Consider the following 26733-nt stretch of genomic DNA (forward strand, 5'->3'; position numbering starts at 1 on the left):
AGATGAAGAACTGGACCAGTTTGCTGTGGTTTCTTCTGTTCCTGTCAGAAATAAGAGTCTGGCAGCACGTTGCTCTCCTTCCACATGTTTAAGGAGGAAGTGAAGAAGAGCGAGTGAGTCGTCTTCCTCTGTGGGCCCAACATCAGGCAGCAGCCACGTATTTTTAAAAACCCAGCACACTGCTTCAGAAACACTGAGTCCAGGTGACCAGAGTCATGTGATCAGTGAGGTCTTCACTCAGGACGTCACAGCTTCAGGACCTGATTCAGAGGTTTATGAGGACGTGGATCATTGGTGCTGATGTTGTGTGAGAGCTGGTGAACCATGGGGAACATAAATAACAACCAGGCCATCAGCAGTTCTACCCCCAGCTCTAAAACCTACATAATACACTATACATATAGTTATTGTTAAGGTTCAAATATTGAGGAAGGAGAGTACAAACAACCAGGTCCAGAAGAGCTTGGTCAAACAATTGATTTTAATGAACACACGCGTGGGGGGACCAGCGCCGTACGCAGACAGCGCTGATCTCCGACTAATCAAAGCATAAACAGATATTTTATACCATCGGGGTTTGAATTTAATGACGCCCCTTCAACGTCACACAGATACATACATACATACGTCAAATCAAAACCACAATGACTTTTAACACAGTTTGAAAAGAACATTATCTCTATCTTCATGGCAGATGTTTCCTGTCAACCTTTTGACTGCCGCTTCTCCAAAACCACAGACCATGCTCTGCAGTAAGATACCACTTCTGCACGCCCGCAGTTGCAAGCAAACATGATTAACCTCTCACCTATAACTGAATGTATCTACTATGTGTGTGTGTGTGTGTCACGACCTCACTTGGCACTCTGTGTCACCTCTCACCTACTAACGCTCGCAGTCAAACAGAGGCCACTCTCACATGTGTTAGCAGTTTACTAAAACTATATATGTAGTATATTGAATAAATGTTTTAATCAAGAACCTCTACTAGAAGCTTAATAAAAGAATATAAAAGTATAAAAGATAATAATGAACAACCTGGTTATTCAAATAGCATCATCCAAACAGCTCCTCAGAATAAGCTGCACTTACACTCTGCTTTTAGTTTCACTTTTGCAAAAGCACGCTCTGCAAACCTGCAGTTTCCTGTCAAGACTTTGCACAGAGTGGACTCAGAATCAACAGAATCAGCCCATACACACTTAAGATTATAACAAGCATTCAAAAGCATTTAAGATCATAGATTCAACTCAACAGTTTAAAGTGGTTATAACTGCACCTGTAGTAAAGGCTAACTGGGTACCAAAATGTTTAAACATCTGAATGCAATATCAATGCTGTAGATTATATTATTAATGCAATGGTAATGATGATGATTATTAACAGTAGCAACAAAATAATTTCCCTGATCTCCACATTATATAGGTTATAGTATGTTATATATAAACGTAGCTGAAGCAGTTTCATTTGTAGCTTCACGCTGCACTTCACATGTTTGTCCACCAGATGGCAGCACAGAGGCCTGTGTTGGAAAGCTTTGAGTAATGAAGCGTTTTCAATCCAAGCTTCAGAAAGCTTCATGTGGTCATCAAGGAAGCAACCAGGAAATATCTGCTGTGTGTAAAAACAGCAACACAAGAATCCAGGATGAAGACAAGAAACTCAAAGCTCACAAAACAGGTGGAGCTAATTTTGTGACGTGTTTCTGTAAAAACACCACAGAAGTGAATCATCAAAGTTTCCATGTGAGCTGATGATGCTGCTGCAGAGTTTCTGTGAACCTCCTGTGACCCCGCCTCCTCATACAGAGACATCTGATTGCTCTTCAAACTGCATCACGTGGACACATGTGATTGTGTGTTGTAGTATTGATCCCAATGCTGGTATCAGTTCTGGATCAATAACACTGGATGGATGCGTTCAGCATGGAGCCCTGAGCTGTGTTACAGACAAACATGGAAACTGACAGGTCTGTGTCATTCACAGTCTGTAACACTTCTAAACAACAGAGGCTGACCCAAGTGCCTCAGAGCCAGGCACGCTCACATCACAGCTCTCTAAATAAGCCAGTTTCAAAATAAGAGCTGAAAGCTGTGTTTGCTTGTGTTAGCTTATTATTGTGGAGACTAACATTCAGTGATCATGTGTTCAGACTCATAATGATTACTCTCAGAAATCCTCATCTTTGTATTTACTGTGTGTTGGATCAATAACTGAGATTCATGGTATCACACAGCTGTGCTGCTGCTGATGTCAGCACATCTGGAACAATACGAGGTATCTGCTACCAGACTGAGCAGGACGTGAGACCTGTGGACTGTTTAAAGCTGTCCCTCCACAGCTCACTCAGACCTGATCCACACCTCAGTGATATTCTCTGACTTCCTCAGTAGAGACAGAAACCATTCAGATCTGGGACCATCAGCTGACTGATGATGTCACACAGACTGTGTTTTTCAGGAACAGTGATTCTGATGTGAGCCTGCTAGCTGACAGCAGACCTGATGAAAGCACATGTCCACATCTGTGAGGACAGACTGGACTCTTTGACTGCACCTTGGTTCTCCTCAGAGGTCTGTACAGGAGCATGTCCACCCCCACTGAAGATCTCAGTCACTGTGAAACATAGAAAGCTGCTTGTGTGGCCTCTGCCTCACATGTAGATACAGCTACAGGTTTCTCTGTCAGTCAGACTGAAACAGTGTCCTGATGCTGCATCATTCAGCTCTGTGCCCCAGTCAGCATCACTGGGAGCTACCAGTGTTTCTGCCCTTTTCCTGTAACACTACACTCAGCACAGGCTCAGCTGGTATCCAGTGTTGGACTTTGGCTTCAGCTGCTGTGATAGATCCTCTAACATAGATCAGCTCTGCTACATGTTGTTAGATAAGTGCAGCTGCTGTCATGTCCTGATGTTTCTCTGGCTCAGCAGCTTCTCCATCAGAGGTTCACATGGAGCTGATCCAGTATCTCCAGTAACTGTGTTCTGTGCCTCACTGGTTCATCCTTCTGTCTGTGTGACGTCAGTCAGATGTTGAAGTTAAACTCTGTAATCTTCACTGTGTCACAGAGTTCAGTGAGTCCCGTTATTCACAGTATCAATCAGATCATCAGAGAACAGCTGATCAGCAATCAGTGGTGCCAACAGCGCCTCCTGTGGTGAGAGGATGCAATAATGCAACGTAGCATTTTTCCACTCAACACTTGCAGTCATGGAAACTGTCTGTTGGATCTGTGTGACGTTGCTTTCTTGGTTAGAGTTCCTCACAAACGTCCAGATGATTCTTCTAATGAGGCGTCGACCATGTTTGCAGCTCTTTGGAAGAAAACGTCGCCCTTTGCCATCCTTACTTTTCTTTGACTTCTTCAAATGCAGCTGAACTCCAGCTGGTATTTTCTTGGACTTTGCAGCTGTTTCTGGTCATCAGTTCATTCCTGCAAACCTCTGAAGCTGAACAACAATGATGCTGCATTGCTGGCTGATCCCAAAAGGTTGATTCTGTTCATCTGGACGTTTTCAGAAACGTTTGCTCACTGATCAGGTGACTTCTTCAGTCTCAGCTGACTGCAGCTTTACAAGCTTACAAACAGCACATTTGCACAATGACTGAAAGCAGCAGCACCTGATATATATGATACTAATATAATACATATACATATATAATCCATACTAATGATGAAGGAACTGAGCTCACAGTCCATTGTTCATTCAGTGAACTACTCAGTTTATTTTGGGCCTCAGAAATGCTCACTCTGTTTGTACATCACTGTCAGCAATAGACTCATTCTGCTGTGTGGACAGGAACACATGTGACATCACTTCCTGTTTGTTTGTGACTGAAGAAGTTTACAAGGAATCATTTAGAAGAGTTTCAAACATCAACTGATTGAATCCATGAATCTGAAAACGTGTTTGTGAGTGAAAGAGACAGACATGTACAGACTGAACTATCTGTTCAACAGTCAGAGTGTTTCTGTAACAGGAGACACTCTGTACACTCCACTCAGCACAGGGACACTGAGGAACCAGACCAGAACATAAACCCAGGATAAAGAGTTTGAGTGAATGTGGTGTTGAAGGTGTGGAGGTGGATCAGAGTGTCAGAGGAGACTCTGTAGAAGGACAGAGTGCCAGCAGGACAGTCCACATACACTGCTGCTCTGTTAGAGACAGAGGAGGAGGAGGAGGAGGAGGAGATGGATGTTTGTCTGTTATTGTGCCTTACAGAACGAGGACCATGATCAGAGCAGAACAGACTCCAGGACTGATCATTGCGTCCAAACACACAGTCATAACTGCCTCCTTTCCTTCTGATGCTTCTGTAACTCACTGATATATAAACGCTTCCTCTCCACTCGACCTCCCAGTAACAGCGACCAGTCAGACCATTTCTACACAGCAGCTGAGGACGAACATCAAATCTGTCTGGATGATCAGGATATGACTGAACCTCCTCCACATGTGTCACCTTCCTGTTGTTGTCAGACAGTTGGAGCTTTGTGTTCACTGTGTTTGTGTCGATTGTGAGTTGACAGGAATCTGATGGAGAGAACAAACACAATCCAGCTGCAGTTATTGATCCATCATCTGTTCATTGATTGACACTTTGATGATGACTCCTGACATGATGAAGATGGTTGAATGTGTGCTGCTTTGTTTTCATGAATCCCATTAAAAACACACTTACACTTCCTCAGACCTGGTCTCAACCATCGGACTCCAGCAGGCTCCACCCTGAAAGGAGGAGGGGGGTCAGAGCAGCACAGTCAGCATGCACACATGGACATTACATGGCTCTCACACACACACTGTTACACACTGAGCTCAAAGCTCGGCTCCACTGTTTTATTCAAAGAAATCTACATTTATTTATCAGCACATTTAAAAACAGCTTGAGCCAAAGTGCTGCACAGAGTAGAGAGAAAATAGGAAACATACACAGTAATGACTATAAAGACTGGTCAGGATTGAAAGCTACAGAGTACAAATGTGTTTCCAACCGGCTTTTAAAAATGTCCAGTGTTGGTGACGACCTGATGTGAAGGGCGACTGTTCCAGAGTTTGGCTGCAGCCATCGATAAAGCTCACCTCTGTTTTTACGTCTAGTTCTGGTCAGAAGCTGCTTATCTGCAGACCTGAGGGCTCCACTTGGATTCTTTTGTTAAAGAGAGATAAGATGGAGCCAATCCATTCACAGATTTAAAGACAACCAGATCTGGAAGTGGATTCTACCACGTACTGGTAACCAGTGGAAAAAGCTGGTGATGGGTCGTCTAGCACAGACCCACCGCTGGAACCAGACAATTGATGAGGGAGAGAACTGTGACAGCGCCGTTCCTTCACTTGACCTCAGTCGCTCTCGTCTGCTCCCTCGTAACACTGCTCTTTATTGAGCTTACATGAATATGCACAAGTTCATTATGACGTCTTACACAGGTATGAACAAAGAGTACCAGTCTGTGCATAGTGTGTGTGTGTGTGTGTGTGTGTGTGTGTCTGTGTGTGTGTGTGTGTCTGTGTGTGTCTGTGTGTGTGTGTGCGTCTGTGTCTGTGTGTGTGTGTGTGTGTGTGTGTGTGTGTGTGTGTGTGTGTGTGTGTGTGTGTGTGTTCCAGATGTGACCCTGTGACCCCAAAGCTGGTGCTAAGAGTCCAGCGGTCCCCCTAACAAAGGGCTCTTATACTTAACCAGACACAGAGTAGGTGTCCTCCTACACCAGGGGTCTCAAACTCGTGGCCCGCGGGCCAATTGCGGCCCGCAGGACGATAGTTTTTGGCCCCACCTTAATATGAAAATTTAATGTTAGTTTGATAATGTATGACACTTTACAGTGTTGTGGGCGGAGCTGAATTAACCCACCAATCAGGGTGGGATATGGATCTCAGGGGACACCAGCCGGGCTTGATGCAAGCAGGGAAACATTTCTCAATGAGTCAAAGTTCCAGCAGCGTTGCCCTGGAGTGTTTCTTTCTTTCCTGTGCCTGGCTGGCTTCCTCCTTTCTATTGGGCAAACGCCGACATTCGCCCCAGCGCGCTGCGTTCACAACACTTCAAAAAAAGTTGTTTTTTTAAGTTGCTGCCCAGCGGGACATTATACGTATATAGATTTATACACACGTCAGTGGGATTTAAAGTTATTTTTCCACAGAGAGAGATCTCATATTAACTCTCACAGTGATGCGTAGGCGGCGGGATAAAAGAAAAGTCATGAACTCAATGCAGCCCAATTTAGTCTGCAGTCACATAGCGACACCTGTTCATCGGCAACAACAGTCCCCGGTAACCCGGACTAATTATAGGGTCGCACCGTAATTTGTGGCTCCATGTTTTTATTTGCATCACTCCGTTTGCACTCCGTTTTGAAGTGATGGAGGAGCTGCTCACAGTAATTCCAATGCATGGCCAGACCACCGCTCAGCAGATATTTACAAGCTGTGTGATGCCATTGAGAATGTTGGTTTGCCATGGAAGAGGTTTGTTGGAATAACAACAGATGGAGCGCCATCAATGACAGGGAGGAAACATGGACTGGTGGCACAAAACAAACTGGAAGAGGAAGGCGTGGAGGAGGCCATTGCTCTGCACTGCATCATCCATCAGCAGGTCCTTTGCAGCAAATGCCTGAAGTTTGACAATGTGATGTCTATTGTTGTGAAATGCATCAACCAAATCAGATCCAGGGGCTTAAAGCACCGAAGGTTCTGTGCTTTTTTAGAGGAAATGGAGTCAGAATATGGGGATGTGCTCGACTTCACTGAGGTACGTTGGCTCAGCAGGGGAAATGTATTAAAGAGACTTTTTGAGTTGAGAGCAGAAGTGAAGCCTTCATGGAGAAGGATGGAGTTAGTGTTCCTGTGCTAACTGATCCCAAATGGCTCATGGACTCAGCTTTTCTTGTTGATATGACACATGAGCTTAATGTACTGAACAAGACGTTACAAGGCCAGGGGCAACTTGTCAGTGCTGCCTATGACAACGTGAGAGCATTCTCCACAAAACTGGCGCTCTGGAAAGCTCAGCTCTCTCAGACAAACCTTTGCCATTTCCCAGCATGCAAGGCACTCGTGGATGCAGGCACACCATTCAGTGCTGACGAGTATGTTGATGTCATTTTGAGGCTACAGGAGGAATTTGATCACAGATTTGCTGACTTCAAGACACACAGAGCCACCTTTCACATTTTTGCGGACCCCTTCTCCTTTGATGTGCAAGATGCCCCTTCTGTGCTTCAAATGGAGCTCATTGAGCTGCAGTGCAACTCTGAACTCAAAGCAAAGTTCAGGGAGGTGAGTGGAAAAGCAGACAAGCTTGGACAATTTTTGAGAGACTTGAGCCCTAGTTTCCCTCGGCTTTCCCGAATGTTCAAGCGGACCATGTGCCTTTTTGGTAGCACATACTTGTGCCAAAAGCTCTTCTCCACTTTGAACTTCAATAAGTCCAAGTACAGGTTCAGACTTACGGATGATCATCTTCAAGACATACTGAGGGTCGCAACTGCTTCCTCCCTCCGGCCAAATCTGGCTCGGCTATGCGAGAGGAAACGCTGCCAGGTCTCTAGCAGCAAGGAGTAGGCAAGAGAAGCCATGTTCAGAAGAACAGTTCATTTTCTACAGTGTTCCATTCATGTTCAGAAGAAGGTTATAGAACTGTTAATACAGACATTTCAATCTAAACACAGCAGATATAGAAGACTGAAAAAAACACACAAGTTCACTGACTAAAAACATCTTATTATTATTTTATTTATGTATTACAGATTGATTTTTTTTCTTATTAATTCTTAATTTGTTTATTCATTTTTCATATTTTGTGTTAAAAAATAAAAATAAAGAGATTTGAGAAGATTGGAATTTTTTAACCATGCCTTTCTTGTAGAAAACCTAATGCGGCCCAGCCTCACCCAGACTCTGCCTGCAGCGGCCCCCAGCTAAATTGAGTTTGAGACCCCTGTCCTACACCATAAATCAGTAAGAGAGGGTACGACCTCTCTCATGGCCCCAAGTGGTGTGTGCATGCCAGAGCACTCTGGAAGGCACACAGAGTCTTTACAGACTACTCAGGATCAAACCTCTATCATTATGCAATCGATTATACAACTCTAAGCATATATGAGTAAATATTTCTAACCATAAATGACAATCAACAATATAAACCTTACAGCTGGTTTTAATAACAGAATTCATTTGTTTCTCAAACGAGAAAGAGCTATCGAGAAACACTCCTAAATCTTTAGTTCTTAACTTTTCCAGTGGGCCAAGGTCAACATTATCTGCTAATGCTAAATAGGCTGCCGTTATTAACTAATGCTAATTTGACATGAATTAGCATTATGCACTAATGCTAACACTTTTAAAAATGTGAGTAGCTAATGCTAACACTATTTCCCTTAACTTTATAACAATGTGAACGGCTAATGCTAACACTCTTTTTCCTAGCATTATAACATCTGAGCTGCTAATGCTAAGTAGGCTGCCATTAGCACCTACGTCTAATTTAAGGCAAATACGCATTAGAACCTAATGCTCATATCGTTTTCCTTTGCTTTATAACAATGTGAGCAGCTACTGCTAAATAGCATTAGCTAATAACAGCAGTCTAATTTAATGCAAGTTAGCCTCATTTGCATTACAACGATGTGAGGAGTTAACGCTAAGTATGCTGCCATTAGTGGCTAATTCTAATTAGGGGTGAATAAATATTACCAGCTAATGCTAATATCGTATTCTCTTCCCTTTTAACAATGTGAGCAGCTAGTGCTAGGTAGGCTGATGCTAGCAGCTAATGCTAAAGCTAATTTAATGTGAATTAGCATCACATTAGTGAGGAGTTAATGCTAAGTAGACTGCCATTAGCAGGTAATGCTAATTTTAGGTGAATAGGAATTGGCAGATAATGCTAATACCATATTTTCTTGCTTTATAACAATGTGACCAGCTAATGCTATGTAGGTTGCCGTTATTAGCTAATACTAATTTGAGGTGAATTAGCATTATCCCCTTATGCTAACAATGTTTTTTCTTACTTTTTAACAATACAAGTAGCTAATGTGAACACTTTTTTTTTTTATTGAATTCTAATTTTTCCCTTGCGATGTGAAGAGTTAATGCTAAATAGGATGCCATTAGTGGCTAATTCTAATTTTAGATGAGAAAGCATTAGAAGCTAATGCTAATACCATATTTTCTTGCTTTATATCAATATTAGTAGGTAATGCTAAGTACGTAGCCATTATTAGCTAATGCTAATTTAGGTGAATTAGCATTATCCACTAATGCTAACACTGTTTTTGCCAACTCTTTTCCCTTGCATTATAACAATATGAGCAGCTAATGCTAAGAAGGCTGCCATTATTAGGTAATGCTAATTATTATGTGTGTTAGCATTATCCGCTGCTGCTAGCAATGTTTTATCTTACCTTTTAACAATATCAGCAGCTAATGCTAACACTACTTTAATTTCAGTTAAACCTACTTAGCATTAATTAACTTCATTTAGCATTAAGAAGTTTTTGCTATAGGCTACCATTAGTGGCTAATGCTAATTTTAGGTAAATAGAAATTGGCAGCTAATGCTAATACCATATTTTCTTGCCTTATAACAATGTGACCAGCTAATGCTAAGCAGGTGCCATTATTAGCTAATACTAATTTGAGATGAATTAGCATTATCCGCTTATGCTAACAATGTTTTTTCTTACTTTTTAACAATACGCCATTAGTGGCTAATTCTAATTTTAGATGAAAAAGGATTAACAGCTAATGCTCATACTGTTTGCTTTGTAAGAATGACAGCAGCTAATGATATGAAGTCTACCGTTATTAACTAATGCTAATTTGATGAGAATTAGCATTATCCGATAATGGTAACTCTTTTCCCCTGCATTATAACAATGTCAGGAGTTAATGCTAAGTAGACTGCCATTAGGGGCTAACTCTAATTAGGGGTGAATAATTATTAGCAGCTAATACTAATACCGTTTTCTCTTTTTCCTTATAACAACTTGAGCAGCTAATGCTAATTTGATGCGAATTAGCATTATATTAGTGAGCAGTTAATGCTAAGTAGGCTGCCATTATTAACTAATACTACGTTGACATGAATTAGCATTATGCGCTACTGCTAATACTGTTTTCTCTTACTTATTAAAAATGATAGTAGCTAATACTAATACTCTTTTCCGTTGGGTAACAACAAAGTGAGGAATTAAGGCTAAGTTGGCTGCTTTTAGCGGCTTATTCTAATTAGGGGTGAATAATTATTAGCAGCAAATGCTAATACCGTTTTCTCTTTCCTTATAACAATATGAGCAGTTAATGCTAATTTGATGTAATTTAGCATTATATTAGTGAGGAGTTAATGCTAAGTAGGCTGCCATTAGCAGCTAAAGGTAATTTGAGGTGAATAAGCACTAGTAGCTAATGCCAATACCCTTTTCTCTTGTGTTATAATGATGTGAAACGTTAATATTGTTCTCAAACAACAGAATGAGAATGAAATATTGATTCTAACAGGGCCCATAAACAGCATTAGCTTAGCAGCATTAGCTTATCAGAGTCTCCATCATGGTCACACAAATCCTTAGCGGAGCAAAGTGGCCTACTTAGCAATAGCTGCTGTAGAAAGCAAAGGGAAAACAGTATTAGCATTAGCTGCTAAATGTGCACTTGAGAACAAATCTATTGTGAATTCAGCCGTGAATGTAGTGTTTCCAGTAAGCTTCCATTTCCAAATGTTAGCTGCTCCTGTCTGCCTCTTTGTCACACACAAAGACTGAAATGATTCACAGCCTTGTTTCATCCTTCTGTCAGTGTCACTGTGACTGTGGACATACAGCATGGGAAACACACACATGGCTGATACTTGTATCTAAAGTTACAAAATGTTGTCTCTGTCCAAATATTACCTAACTGTAAGTCTACTTTTAATGAAACTCTCAACATGACTTATCAGTTATCATTAATGTTCCTGCAAACAGACTCCTTGAAGACCCCCTACATAAATATCCATGTACTATCCAGCTAGACTAGTGTGTCTGTCCCTGAAAATATTCCTGCATGTGTGATTGTTCATGTCTCATCTGCAGGAAACAAACAGGAAGTGAGTGAAAGACACAGGAAATGATTCCAGCTCTTCCTCCTATATCAGACATTCTCTCCATACCTGAGAGTGTCCAGTCTCCAGCCTGGATCCTTCAGTCCAGCCGACAGAAGCTTCATTCCTGAGTCACCTGGATGATTGTAGCTCAGATCCAGCTCTCTCAGATGGGAGGGGTTGGAGGTCAGAGCTGAGGCCAGAGAAGTACAGCCTTCCTCTGTGATCAGACAGCCTGACAGACTGCAGACACACAAAACAACAATCCATCTGTTATCCATCTCTATAGCAGCATAACTAAGGGATGGTTCAGGGTCACCTGATCCAGCTCTAACTATAAGTTTTATCAAAAAGGAAAGTTTGAAGCTGATCGTCAAAGTAGAGAGGGTGTCTGTCTCCTGAACTCAAACTGGGAGCTGCTTCCACACCCAGTCCAACATAGCCAGGCTTTCTTTGCTGCTTTGACAAAACCTCAAATCCCAGTCAGAGATGGTGAGCATCATCACAGTGATGATCATTTCTCTGTTAACCCAGGCTTTCTGCTTCAGGATCTGTGCACGCTCACAGAACAAGGAGACCTTTAAACATCATTTCACTAAATGGATGGACTGAGCTCAGCCTACAGATGAACTGGATAAATAAAGATTTGACCTCAGTGTGCTCAGTGTTCCTGTCTATTCCTAACATATTCCTAACATGATAGCTGCACTTTAGAGCTCTAAAACTGGAACTGACACATATTTAAACTCCACATGTTACTCAGTACATTCAGTTCTGACACTCGCCCACAGTCCAACAAAGGAAACATGGAGATCACATCAGTTTGTCACCAAAGTCTAATTATTCCAGAGGGCAGTGTTGATACAACTAAAGTTATTTTTAAGCAAAGTTGAGTTTTTTATTGTCGGAGTACTTCATGTCTGAAGTATCACTTAAATGCATTACACGCTGTTGATGGCAGCAAACAAACCACCCAAACAAACAGAGGTGGGAGGCTTGGGCAGACTACGTAGGATCAGCTTGTGGGAGGAGTCAGGATAAAACCAAAGAAAGACAAGCTAACAAACACCACAGTGAAGTGAGTAGCTACAAACTGCAGGCTGATTAGTGTTGTTGAAGAAGTCGGTCTGAGGAACGTTCTTAGGATCAACAAATGACGGCATGTATGAGCCTCCCTCAAGACGCACCATCACAAGAAGAACACATGAGCTGTAGAAAAAGGAGAGACTATGAAAGCCACGGCGTTACAACGTGCACCAGCTGTTGGTCTCTCTGGAGACTACTGGGCGTGGCTGGGTAACCATGGTTACTTGGGAGTTACAGTACATGATATTAATGAAGAGTGGGAGCTGCGTTCTATAGCAAACAATTTGTTATGAGGTAATCAGCTGATCTTAGTTTAACCGGAAGCCCTTCACAATAATTGCAATGCCTTTATTTTGTACAACTACCATCAGTTCGTCTGTACTGATGGTAACTTAAAGTCACACTAATGTCGTTTAGTTTCTATAGTTTATGTAGTGGAAGTATACTACAGTATCCTGATCACTGATAGGACAGATTTATGTAGATATACACCTTTGTGTTTAACATTACTGCATTATAGTACTGTGATCTTTGTCCTTATATATGGCTATATTAGCTATACTGATGTACGTACATATAACTGGATATGTAACTTATCTATTCATCTTATTTGTCATGTATTTGTATTGTGTACTTCCTTTTTGTAAGAAACCACACACATGATCACAGCCGCAAGAATCAATCAGTGAAAGAATAAAGTGTCTCAAACCAAACCTTAAGCTCTTTATTCCACATGCTGGGATCATTTGGCCTTCAGTGGTGTTCTGGCTGACACACCGGAGTGACCAGAGTGCTAAAGAGTGAATCGGACACACCAGTGTCATCTCTGATATCTCCACTACATTTAATCGTCCTTCAGCTTGTGGCTGCCGTTAGCTGGTCTGCTAGTTAGCTGATTTGCTATTTAGCCGGTGTGCTAGTTAGCTGGTGTGCTAGTTAGCCGGTTCGCTAGTCAGCTGGTGTGCTGACCAGCGAACCAGTAGGTTACAAGATGAGCTTGTCTGTCTGATGAGCCAGCTCTCTCTGTCTTGGTCATTTTGTCCTTGGGCAAAACCTAACCTACCACTACAACTGTAGCTTACCTCCACCAGTGTGTGAATGTGAGAGTGAATGAATACAGGGAGTGCAGAATTATTAGGCAAATGAGTATTTTGTCCACATCATCCTCTTCATGCATGTTGTCTTACTCCAAGCTGTATAGGCTCGAAAGCCTACTACCAATTAAGCATATTAGGTGATGTGCATCTCTGTAATGAGAAGGGGTGTGGTCTAATGACATCAACACCCTATATCAGGTGTGCATAATTATTAGGTAACGTCCTTTCCTTTGGCAAAATGGGTCAAAAGAAGGACTTGACAGGCTCAGAAAAGTCAAAAATAGTGAGATATCTTGCAGAGGGATGCAGCAGTCTCAAAATTGCAAAGCTTCTGAAGCGTGATCATCGAACAATCAAGCGTTTCATTCAAAATAGTCAACAGGGTCGCAAGAAGCGTGTGGAAAAACCAAGGCGCAAAATAACTGCCCATGAACTGAGAAAAGTCAAGCGTGCAGCTGCCAAGATGCCACTTGCCACCAGTTTGGCCATATTTTGGAGCTGCAACATCACTGGAGTGCCCAAAAGCACAAGGTGTGCAATACTCAGAGACATGGCCAAGGTAAGAAAGGCTGAAAGACGACCACCACTGAACAAGACACACAAGCTGAAACGTCAAGACTGGGCCAAGAAATATCTCAAGACTGGTTTTTCTAAGGTTTTATGGACTGATGAAATGAGAGTGAGTCTTGATGGGCCAGATGGATGGGCCCGTGGCTGGATTGGTAAAGGGCAGAGAGCTCCAGTCCGACTCAGACGCCAGCAAGGTGGAGGTGGAGTACTGGTTTGGGCTGGTATCATCAAAGATGAGCTTGTGGGGCCTTTTCGGGTTGAGGATGGAGTCAAGCTCAACTCCCAGTCCTACTGCCAGTTTCTGGAAGACACCTTCTTCAAGCAGTGGTACAGGAAGAAGTCTGCATCCTTCAAGAAAAACATGATTTCCATGCAGGACAATGCTCCATCACACGCGTCCAAGTACTCCACAGCGTGGCTGGCAAGAAAGGGTATAAAAGAAGAAAAACTAATGACATGGCCTCCTTGTTCACCTGATCTGAACCCCATTGAGAACCTGTGGTCCATCATCAAATGTGAGATTTACAAGGAGGGAAAACAGTACACCTCTCTGAACAGTGTCTGGGAGGCTGTGGTTGCTGCTGCACGCAATGTTGATGGTGAACAGATCAAAACACTGACAGAATCCATGGATGGCAGGCTTTTGAGTGTCCTTGCAAAGAAAGGTGGCTATATTGGTCGCTGATTTGTTTTTGTTTTGTTTTTGAATGTCAGAAATGTATATTTGTGAATGTGGAGATGTTATATTGGTGTCACTGGTAAAAATAAATAAATGAAATGGGTATATATTTGTTTTTTGTTAAGTTGCCTAATAATTCTGCACAGTAATAGTCACCTGCACACACAGATATCCCCCTAAAATAGCTAAAACTAAAAACAAACTAAAAACTACTTCCAAAAACATTCAGCTTTGATATTAATGAGTTTTTTGGGTTCATTGAGAACATGGTTGTTGTTCAATAATAAAATTATTCCTCAGAAATACAACTTGCCTAATAATTCTGCACTCCCTGTAGTGGGATTGTAAAGGGTCTTTGAGGGTCTCGAAAAGCGCTATATAAATGCAATCCATTATTATTATTAAGAGCATCTTTAGGCCTGACTGTGCTCATCCTTCCTCCAACCTCTCCTTACCAAAGATAACAACTACATCAGTATTAGCTCAATAACAATTTCTGCAATTCAATTGTGGACATTCATTTTTAAACCTTGTGTAAAACGATAAAACCTCAAAGTCTGAGCATTATTCTTTGTGCAAACAGCTCTTGCAGGTTCCCCCGGACTTAGGTTATTTTTATTATTTAATTACTTTCCTTTAAGCAGCTGTTCAGGCTACTAAACTCATCCCAGAAATAACAAGTGACACCATTAATAGTAGAGGTGGGAATCACCATACAACTCGCGATACGATATTATCACAATACTTAACGCACGATACGATATTATTGCGATTTTTTAAAATATTTTGCGATATTTAAATTCTGCACATAAAGGTAAACTTTATCAATATTCATTTTATCTAATATCAAAGTCTCACACTCAGTCTTTCTCTCATTTCAGTCAGTTTTATTGTTGACAAACTGAACGGTTTGTATTACAGTCTAGTCCAACTTAACTGAATGCAACCATCTGGTACAATTATAGCTATTCTGAACTATGCAATTTATGAAAACTATGCAGCCCCTTCAGCAACTGAAGAATTTGAAAGTAAATTTAAAAAAATATATAATTTTACATTAAATAAAAAAGTTTCAAACTTAATTAAAATTAAACATGTCTTAAATTAAAATAAGTAAACTGTCATGTTTATTGCTGCCAAAAAAAAAGTTAAACACATTTGGACAGTGAAGGAATGTCAGGATTGTTGCTCAGAAAAAGGATCAACATGCTCTGAAGTCAACATGCTCTGACTCCAGAGCATGTTGACTTCAGAGAAAAAATTGTTTGTAACAAAATATCGATTTCTGCTGTCCCTGTATCGATACATTATTAGCAAACAAAATATCACGATACTACACAGTATCGATTTTTTCCCCCACCCCTAATTAATAGTGGAGCTAACTTTAACAGGTGAAACTGATTTGACCTATAAGGCTACTGCAGTTACTTCTTATCAGTTTTAGTAGGGAAGACATCTGGATGAGGTAGTTAGTAGTATGTAGTTAGTACCGGGCGACTCCCCTCCCCCACATCGGCACCAGAACCCTGTATTATCTACAGGGTAAGACTGCCTGTTTTATCAAACTATGGCCATTACTACTGTGATCATTTGCAGCCCAGTGTGCCGCTCTCTCTGCTGGGATGAACCACTGGAGCTCACCCAGTCATCCCTTTCTTTCTCTCAAGAAGAAGTGAAATAAATATATTTATTATGTTACGAGTCTAATATTCTTTAAATCAAACTGTAATGAATAAATCAAGCAAGAAGATTTGGTGGCTCCACGTGTTGTAGAAGAAAAGATAAACATCTCATTTTGAGAAATCAGCCTTTAAAATTAAGTACTGTGAATAAAAAACAAACAGCGAGCCAATCAGCAGTCGCCAATATCCTCCTAATTTCATTCACAAAGAAATCAAATATATATATTATGGGCCCAAAGGAGCCTAAATCTTTAAATTAGGCAGTACATGAAGTATTTTTTTAAATAAACAAAGACATGACTATAACAACTTTTAGTAATTCAGAGTCCAATTATCCACTCAAATGTGAATAAAAGTTCACTTGACAGCTGTAAAAGTTACCTGTTTATACAATAATATAAATCACATTTCAAATGATCATCTGTGGAAAAGTTTGAATCCTGACCTGAGAGTTTCCACTGCACACTGTGAACTCTTTAGTCCAGCGGACAGAAGCTTCACTCCTGAATCCTGCAGGTCAGAGTTACTCAGGTTCAGCTCTCTCAGACTGGAGGACTGGGAGCTGAGGACTGAGGACAGAGCTTCACAGCTTCTCTCTGACAGGTTACAGCCACTCAGTCTGAAAAATAAAAGACAATCTATAAAACAAGTACTCATGTAGAGTTTGTTAATACATTTCACAACATTAAATGTTGACTTTCTATTTTTAAAGGAAACATAAACATACTAAGATACAACATCATATGTATGAACTTTAATTAATAATTCTAAAAACTAAATGTTTTCTGATCTGACCTCAGAGTATTCAGTTTACAGTTTAAACGTTGTAGTCCAGCAGACAGAAGCTTCACTCCTGAATCCTGCAGCTTTCTGATACTCAGGTCCAGCTCTGTCAGACTAGAGGACTGCGAGCTGAGAACTGAGGACAGAGCTTCACAGTTTTCCCCTGAGAGTTCACAGATGTTAAGTCTGAAGATAAAAACATGAATAAAGATTGTTGTTAAAGTGTAATCAAGGTGCAATAGCTTATTGTCTTGTGCTGAGCAGGTTAGTAAAACTTCCATTTAACTTTGAAATGAATAAAAATGCTATGAAACAAGGATAACTGGATAAAGACATAAACAAAAACAAACATCAAACACATAAACAAACAGAACTAAACATAATACAAATTGATCTGACCTCAGAACATTCAGTTTGGCATCTGGACTCTCCACTGCAGCAGACAGAAGCTTTACTGCTGAAGCCTTCAGGCTGTTGGTACTCAGGTCCAGCTCTCTCAGACTACAGGACTGGGAGCTGACCACTGACAACAAATTTTCACAGCCTTTCTCTGAGACGTTACAGCTGCTCAGTCTGAGAGAGAAAGGAAAAAAACAAAAACAAAAAAAAAAAAAACAATATATGTGATCAAATTAAATTTGTTTATATGTTGAACCCTTTTTTTAAAAAATTTATTTAAACCTATGAGACTATGAGTGCTACCAGTCCAGTGCACATGATTGGTACCTTGATGGTACCTTGCTCAGGGGTACCACAAGGTAACTATTCGGTGGATTCGACCCCTGACCTTATGATCATGGGGCGACCACTCTGCCTACTGAGCTAATAATTCTGTGTACACTGTCATACAATATTAACTAAAACAATTATTTTAGAAAATTTTAGTAATTCAATAATCATGCTCATTACCTGTGTATTGTGAATAACACTTGATTTTAAACACTAGCTGTATAAAACTCTTCCTGTTAAAGGTGTGTATAAAGGAGATGAGCTGAAATGCAGACTTCATGGAGAATGTTTGCTGTCAGGATATATCAAAGACAAAGCAGAGATCCATCCAGTCTCTTCCACTAAGCCCACAGAGGGACAGACAACCACTCTCACTCACACCTGCATGAAGTTTAGATCACCAGGTAACCTAACTGCATGTCTGTGGACAGTGGGAAGAAACTGTAGAGGACCCAGAGTGAACCCACTGTAATTCTGTGATAACACTGGTTATGGAAGCCTTACAGTTACATATGGTTACTGACAAGAAACACGACCTTAGAGGCAATTTCAGTAATGAAGACCGAGTTTCTCCCTCCATACAGGATGAAAACATGACAGCACAGCAGAGATTTATATTTAAAAAGGGAGGGTGTGCACTGAAAGTGAGATACAAACTTGAACTTAAATTATGAACATCAGAAAAAGATGTAGGTGAAGTCTGGCAGGTGAAGTTTGTGCTTTAGAATAAAACAACCAAACTCCTGGAGTTGGAGACAAATGAACAAACTGAGGATAATAAACCTGTCAGAGGGGCTGAAGCATCAGAGCTCATGTTCTTATAGGCTGGGTCTGGATTGTCCTTTGATAAGAGTTACAGAACAAAGTGTGTTTTAGAAATGCTGGAGTGAAACATTAAAACTACCATATATTTACCGAGTGACTGATGATCATTTAATTTACTATTTTAAAAAAATGTTACAGTGCTCTTTGAACTCAGCATTTCTGATTTATTTCCCATGATTTTAACAATGAAGCGATGACAACATGTTTACTCACAGAGCTTTGTTGGAGGCTTTGACCACTGGCAGCAGCCTCAGAAGAGCCTCCTCTGAAGCAGAGTATTTCTTCAGGTCAAACACATCCAGATCTTCTTCTGATGACAGTAAGATGAAGACCAGAGCTGACCACTGAGCAGGAGACAGTTCATCTGTGGAGAGACTTCCTGATCTCAGGGACTGTTGGATCTCCTCCACTAGAGAACGATCATTCAGTTCATTCAGACAGTGGATCAGATTGATGCTTTTCTCTGCAGACAGATTCTTACTGAGCTTCTCCTTGATGTACTGGACTGTTTCCTGATTGGTCAGTGAGCTACTTCCTGTCTGTGTCATCAGGGCTCGTAGGAGAGTCTGATTGGTCTGCAGGGAAAGACCCAGGAGGAAGCGGAGGAACAAGTCCAGGTGTCCATTTGGACTCTGTAAGGCCTTGTTCACAGCACTCTGGTAGAAGTGTTTCTTTGCAGATTCTCCTGTTTCAGACTTCTTGGATGTTGTTTGTTGTTGTTCCAGCAGATTGAGTCCAGAGTTGATGAAGGTCAGATGGACATGAAGAGCAGCCAGCAACTCCTGAACACTCAGATGGATGAAGCAGAACGCCTTGTCCTGGTACAGTCCTCTCTCCTCTTTAAAGATCTGTGTGAACACTCCTGAGTACACTGAGGCTGCTCTGATATCGATGCCACACTCTGTCAGGTCTGATTCATAGAAGATCAGGTTTCCTTTCTGCAGCTGATCAAAAGCCAGTTTTCCCAGAGACTCCATCATCTTCCTGCTCTCAGGACTCCAGTGTGGATCTGTCTCAGCTCCTCCATCATACTTGACCTTCTTCACTTTGGCCTGAACCACCAGGAAGTGGATGTACATCTCAGTCAGGGTCTTGGGCAGCTGTCCTCCCTCTCTGGTTTCCAGCACATCCTCCAGAACTGTAGCAGTGATCCAGCAGAAGACTGGGATGTGGCACATGATGTGGAGGCTTCGTGATGTCTTGATGTGGGAGATGATCCTGCTGGCCTGCTCCTCATCTCTGAATCTCTTCCTGAAGTACTCCTCCTTCTGTGGGTCAGTGAACCCTCTGACCTCTGTCACCATGCCAACACAGTCAGGAGGGATCTGATTGGCTGCTGCAGGTCGTGTGGTTATCCAGAGGCGAGCAGAGGGAAGCAGTTTCCCCCTGATGAGGTTTATCAGCAGCACATCCACTGAGGTGGACTTTCTAGGGTCAGTTAGGATTGTAGTTTTGTGGAAGTCCAGAGGAAGTCGACACTCATCCAGACCATCAAAGATGAACACAACCTGGAAGTCTTCAAAGCTGCAGATTCCTGCTTCTTTGGTTTCAGTAAAGAAGTGATGAACAAGTCCCACCAAGCTGAACTTTTCCTCTTTCAGCACATTCAGCTCTCTGAAAGTGAATGGAAATATGAACTGGATGTCCTGGTTGGCTTTGTCTTCAGCCCAGTCCAGGCTGTATTTCTGTGTTAAGACTGTTTTCCCAATGCCAGCCACTCCCTTTGTCAGCACTGTTCTGATTGGTTCATCTCTTCCAGGTGAGGCTTTAAAGATGTCTTCTTGTCTGATGGTTGTTTCTGGTCTGTCTGGTTTCCTGGATGCTGTTTCAATCTGTCTGACCTCATGTTCATCATTGACCTCTGCAGTCCCTCCCTCTGTGATGTAGAGCTCTGTGTAGATCTGATTCAGGAGGGTTGGGTTTCCTGCTTTAGCGATGCCCTCAAACACACACTGGAACTTCTCCTTCAGCTTAGACTTAAGTTTACGATGACAAACAGCAGCTGGAAGTTCTGAATAATAATAATAAAAATACAACTTTAACAATCATATTTTACAAAATGCTGATGACAATTTCTGACCCACTGAGAAATGACTGAACACACTGGTGTCACAAGTGTCTCATTTATCCAGCAGCTTAAATCTTTAGATAAATCCTCTTACTGCTCTGCAGACGGTCAGCCAGCTCCTCCTGCTTCATTCTCCTCAGGAAGTCCACTGTGATCTTCACAAATGCCTCTCTGCTGTTTCTCCTCTGCTCATCATCCTCCCTCTGAAACTCCAAGCACTGGGGCTTATTTGGATTCAGAGCCTTCTGGATCTTCTTCAGCTCGTTCTTCACAAAAGTGATGATGTTGTCCTCCAGCAGCTGGAACAGAATATTTATGAATGACCCACCACTCTGAACTTTAGTCCACACAACATCCACTTCTTTACGATCAAGGGGCATATCATCCACGACCTCTTCGCCAATTATAGGTTTGACTTTATCTGATTAACTGAGACTTTGTCCACAACTCCAAGATCCCAAAACGTTGATGCTGTTCATATGAATGCAGCGATTTCAGTGGGAGAAACATTTCACTGGTGTTCAGAGCTGAACTACCAACAGGTTGATGATCAAAGCCAGAAACTTGGAGATGTTTCAGGTGACTGAGTTGATCGTACAGACAACTGGTCTTAAAGGTTCACTCTGTTTACACATACAGATCAGTATTTAAGGTTTGACTCTCATCATCCACTGGAGCACAAACTGGACGTCATCAGGACACAACAACACAGAACAAACACCATCCCCACAGACACAGCAGCCAGCGAAGCAGAAGAACTTCACATCAAGAAGGTCCTGAGTAAATGTGAATGCTGGTTTGAGGGCGGAGTCAAGGAGGCCATTTATGTGAAAAGGAAAGACCATCTCTGAATGGAGGAGGGGCCCAAGGGTACAACTGTCACCATCTTACATGCTGTGATTGCAGCCATTCCCCAGCTCTCTGTGAACTGGACTCATGACCATTGATCAACAACCATTGATCAATGGTCCTGACAATATGCGTACCAATGATCAATGAACTGACCTCCCAGCCCATTGTTCCTTCAGTGGGCTGGTTTCAGTCATACAAATGTCCTGTTTATGAGATTGAAACCTGCAGTCAGCTGAGACTGAAGAAGTCACCTGATGATGATGAAACGTTTCTCCCACTGAAAACATCCAGATGAACAGAATCAAGCTTTTTGGGATTTACGTACCTGGATGATTGAGCATCAAGACACAACTCTGTGACTTTTCTCAGATGAATAAATCCTCTCCTCCAGCTTTGTTTACATCTACCAGCCCTGTGGCGCTGCCCAGGGAAATAATCTATGTGAGAGGTGGAAAGTCATACAGGTGTCTGCTCCTGCCTTCAGTTATTTTATCTACTGTGTGTCAACTGGCTGAACCTCCTCCAACTGTCTACTGTCTCCCTAAACTCAACAATGACTTAGTGATCTATCCATTCTCTGACCAAACACATCCTGCTGCAGGAGGTTAACATAGCAGCCAATGATGATCCCACTCACTGTGAACAACACATCTGGACCTGATTTGCTGCTCTGGTTTACACGTGAACTTCCACTGCTGCTGTCACCAACTTGAGAGGCTCTACAGAAAAACTGGACTTGTCCATAAAAATCATAAACTACATTACAAGGACAGCATTGCTCAATCAACTCTAATTACTACTGACATGTTATCTCTTCTAACTAAGGTACAGACACTCAAACTTGCTGCTTTCAGTGAGAAGTCAAATGTCTGAATATGAGCTGGAAGCCGCTGAGAGTCCTCCCTCCTTCCCGTGGGGTTTACTTTCTCTACTACTTTCAATATAAACACGCCCCTTTCATGCACCTGCAGAGGGCCACCAGCAGATGGAGCTGTCTTAAACAAATCCACTTGGATAGTTAGCTGTAGATGATTTTATCAGTATGATTGTAGGACTTTGAGTTATTCTTCAGATTTATTTAAACTCTTATATTGTGCACAAGTGTTGAGCGACCCATAATTTCTCTGTACTTTTCATAAGAGCAGCCAGACTTTCAGCTAGTTTTTGTTTTTTAAGAGCTCAAAGTTATTGAAGAAACAGTTATTCAGCTTCATTCCCACTGATCTCGACTACAAACTGTTTCACTTTGGTTTTTGTTTAAAGCCTCGATGTTTAAAACGTTTCCCTGTGATCACATTTGCACCGTCTGATTTCAAAGTTTGTTTCTTTTGGTCATTTAGTCCACAGAGTCCTTGGTGTTCTGAAAGGGACCTATAAATAAATGCATTATTATTAATAATAAAGTAGTTGTTGTACATGTACAGACCATAAATATGGAGTCCAGCTGTGTTTGATGCTGCTGGGCAGACTGACCACTGGGAACCTCTGAGCTCTGCTGCTCCACTCTGTGGAGGAACCATGAAGGATTAGATCAACACAGGATAACGATCCAGGAGTTTCTGCTCAAATAACTTCATCTGAATCAAGTCTGTCAAGTTTTAGACTCTCAGATTCTGAAGATATATTTTCTGTTTTCTATGAACTTTCTTTCATCAGTGATGGAAGTGATGATGCTGCAGAAGCTCAGAGGAAACTTTGAGAAAACTGTGATGAACCATCAACTAATGCTCTCAGGAGGCCAAAGGTCCCTGAATGTAACTGTGCAGCAGATTCATCGAGTGTTTGAAACCTGACCACTTCCATATGTTTTCATTCTAACACAAGAAGTCCTTTTCTCATTGCTTTGATTTGAGTTTTCATTTGAGTTTTCTGAGTCTCGTATTTGGAGTCGAGTCTAATCAATGATCTGACAGAAGAACATTAAAAAGGAGTTACCAGTGCTGTCAAAATTAACATGTAGGGTTAGGGTTAGGGGTTCATCTGTTATCATGATTAACATGATAAAAACCTTTAACACGACACATCTGGAGAGCAGAACGACTCAAAATCCCTGAAATGTTTCTATCAACGCACTTCGAGCAGTTTGTCCGAGTAGAGTTACCTTTGCACACGTGCAGATGTGCAGCACATCTGTTAGTGACGGCAGCTGAACCAATCAGCTCAATATGGAAGATGACAAACACACACTGACCTCCCGATGGAAAGTTTGAGTATTAAAAAAATAACAAGACGGACCAGCCGACCAACATGAAGGATTCTGCACATCGTGACAGAAGGAATTTTCTTTTCACCGAAGCACTTCCAGCTTAAAATATCACAACAATGCAAAGCACTGATGACACAACTGCCAAGTGGACAAACTGCAGACCTGTTAGTGTTGTTAATAACATAGTTTTGGTTCCTCGTGTCAAAGACTTGAAGAAGAGTGACAGAGAGTGTTAGACTGCTGCAGGATCAGTGCCACCTCCACAGACCTGTGAAGAAAATGATTGTTTGACAGATGGGCTCAGATTCAGGATCAGCTGAGGAGTTTGTGGCTGACAGAATCCTGCAGGTACAGAGCAGAGCCCATCATTAGCATGCAGGACTGTCCCTGGGGGGGTCGGCTCATTCAGGAGGTTAATCAATGTTTACATGTTCAATAAACATGTTAAGTGTGTAAATTTGCCCTTTTCTCTCGAGTCTGTTTGCTCATGAAATGAAATTTGATTCGTTTACATTAAAAATGATGTTTAATGGTGATTAATCCAAATGAATCCACAGTAACCCTGTGATGAGTCTGATTAAACATTTTCATTAACAGCAGTAATATAGATTATATATGATTATATATTAGTGCACACTTAGCTTTTAGTATATATGTTTGTTACAAAGTTGTATTTACAGCAGAGAAGCTGAGTTAAAGACTGAAAACTATTCAAAGTCTCTTTGAATTGAAGCGTTTAACATTCTTTGTGTTTATTCTGCATTGACTTCATTATATGGTGTAAACGTCTGTTACAGGCTTAAATATAAAGTTGGAAAAATGTAACTGCAGCTATTGATCAAGTAATTGTGATTAATCAGGATTAATGACAGAAGATTGTGTCATTAATTAGTCATTTTTAATCTACTGACAGCACTAGTGTTCACTCTGGTGCCTCCAACTGTTTTACGCCCTTTCAACACCTTCGTGGTCAAAAGTGTACACGCACAAAATCTACAATAAAATCCTCACGCAGCAATAGGACAGACACACAATCCATTTATCTCTGTGTCTCAAACACACACACGTGTATTCAAAGCCTCGATTTGTTCATATTTCATCTGTTGTGTTTTTATCTTCAGCGTTTTCAGTGTTGCTGCATTTACACCAAAAATGTTTCCATTGATGAATCAGATTGATTTGAATGTGTTTCATCCATACAAATCCCTCCCTGGTGGTCACATGACTCTATAACATAACAGGAGTCATGTGACAAGAGTTTCATGCTGTAAAATGTCAAAATGGTTGAATGTGGTGGAGTAAAAATGTGAGATGTCAACTACTTTTCTTCAATATGAAATGTTTGCAGGGCCTGACAGGAAGTGGACGGACGCTCTGATCACTTCCTGTTTGCTGAAGTGGGTTTTCAGTTGTTTAGAAACCAAAGGCTTGTTTTAAAAGACAGTTTAAATGGGACTGAGGGAACGACGTGTTTGTAGTTTATATCCAACAACATCGATCAGTTTAATCAAAGAGTTCATGTTGCTAACAGCTCACCTCTCTGCAGCAGACACAGGCTGGACTTTAAAATCAATGGGAAGACCTTTAGACCAGTCACTCCTTAAGGACACACAGCTGGGTCCAGGTTCAGGTCCAGCAGGTCTCCCATGGATCCTGTCAGAGAAGAAAAATGTGTTTTGAGAATGAGCAGAAGGAAACTCCAAAGTAGTGTTTCACAGTGTAAGAACAGAGCGCCACCCAGGGGTCATTTACACTGTGCAGGACTATTGATGGTCCCACTGTGAGCAGCAGGAGTTTAAATGTTGGACATGTTTGATAGAAATAAGGAATAAAGGTTCAGTGACTTCCTTTGAGATGCAGTTTAGAGACCAGGAAACATCAAACAGTTCATTTAAATCAGATAAACTGACATCAAAGAGTTCATGTTGCTAACAGCTCACCTCTCTGCAGCAGACACAGGCTGGGATTTAAAATCAATGAGACGACCAGCAGACCAGTCACTCTGTAAGGACACAGAGCTGGGTGGAGGTCCAGGCTGGTTCCTGTGAATAATGATGCAGCAGTGATGTGAGTGCTGAGCTGTGACATGGAGAAGAGTCATGGACAGTTAGAGATGGTCATCTCACCTCTGAGCTTTGGTCTGGCTCTCATGTTCCCCACACAGAGTGCTTTTAGAGGGAGGGACTCCCTCCTCTCTGTCCTCACACTGATCCATGCTGCTCAATTCACATCAGCTCACACACACTTTCTACCTGCAGAGGAAACACAAATCATTCATGTGCACATCAGCTGAAATCCTCCTTTCATCATGTGTGCTGTCCAAATATCAGCTGCTTCTTTCCTGCTTCATCTCAGTGTCAGCTGGATGCAGTCAGACAGCAGTGTGAGGCAGAGGAAGCTGCCATCAGCTGCTCTGCTATCAGTCCACTAGATGGAGCCTGAAGCACACACGATGCATTCACTGACACACACTGATTCACTGTTTGGGAAACTAGAAAAATGTTGGTCTTGAACTAGCTGCATAATGCAGACAGGGTAGGACCCAAATATAACGGCGAAACATCTTCAAGCAACTTATAGAAGTCCAGATGCTTTTCTTTCCAAGCTCCTTAAACTATGATGACCTGGATGACTGAGAACCTTCACAGGAAAAATGAAACACACTGAACAAAGAATGCAAGACTTTCACAATAAAACAGCAAACAAAGGAACACAACACTGACACGTGAGCTTGACAGAGGAGTGGAGGAAAGGCAGACGAGAGTGAGCGAGGGAAAGAGGAGACAAGAGAGACATGACAGGCTGAGGAAATATAGAAAGGAGCATCAGGCCTCACACAAACACACACAAACACACACAGAGACACACAGAGGCACACAGAGACACACAGAGACACAGAGGGAATCTAATGATCAAGGAACTAAACAGGAAGTATAAGAAACTCAAAGAAGCATAAATAAGACTGTAAATGAACCAGAACCATAAACCATAATACAAAAAATGCAAAGTGCTTGGTCAAAGGGACCCAGAACCATTAAAGTTCTTTTCTTTGCTCTTCAGTGTTTG

At 41.6% G+C, this 26733-nt stretch overlaps 2 protein-coding genes across 9 annotated transcripts in view; one reads left to right on the forward strand and one right to left on the reverse strand.

Annotated features, from left to right (window-relative positions):
- LOC147337013 (protein NLRC3-like) overlaps positions 1-26733 on the reverse strand; it is a 504309-nt gene that overhangs the window by 390201 nt on the left and 87375 nt on the right. Inside the window, exons 3-10 of one of the 8 annotated variants that reach the window (XM_086287163.1) lie at positions 25608-25709; positions 22888-22966; positions 20704-20908; positions 18755-20552; positions 16650-16823; positions 11160-11333; positions 4689-4735; positions 3044-4540 (exon numbers count right to left, since the gene is read on the reverse strand). In XM_086287163.1, coding sequence (XP_086143289.1) covers positions 4005-4540; positions 4689-4735; positions 11160-11333; positions 16650-16823; positions 18755-20552; positions 20704-20908; positions 22888-22966; positions 25608-25709 — 3115 coding nt within the window. In that variant the 3' untranslated portion in view covers positions 3044-4004. Of the gene's footprint in view, positions 1-3043; positions 4541-4688; positions 4736-11159; positions 11334-16649; positions 16824-16999; positions 17174-17386; positions 17561-18754; positions 20553-20703; positions 20909-22887; positions 22967-25203; positions 25321-25607; positions 25710-25793; positions 25920-26733 lie in introns of those variants that run through there. The other 7 variants (XM_086287164.1, XM_086287158.1, XM_086287159.1 and 4 more) reach the window with 7 other exon arrangements.
- Positions 1-26733, forward strand: part of LOC147337026 (uncharacterized) — a 76409-nt gene that overhangs the window by 12679 nt on the left and 36997 nt on the right. The gene's annotated exons all lie outside the window — the stretch shown is intronic.

Source organism: Aulonocara sp. 'chitande type north' Nkhata Bay, linkage group LG3 (genome assembly GCF_057382095.1).
Source record: "Aulonocara sp. 'chitande type north' Nkhata Bay isolate Kocher_YH1m ecotype deep benthic linkage group LG3, A_spYH_male_GT1.1, whole genome shotgun sequence".
NCBI classification, from domain to species: domain Eukaryota; kingdom Metazoa; phylum Chordata; class Actinopteri; order Cichliformes; family Cichlidae; genus Aulonocara; species Aulonocara sp. 'chitande type north' Nkhata Bay.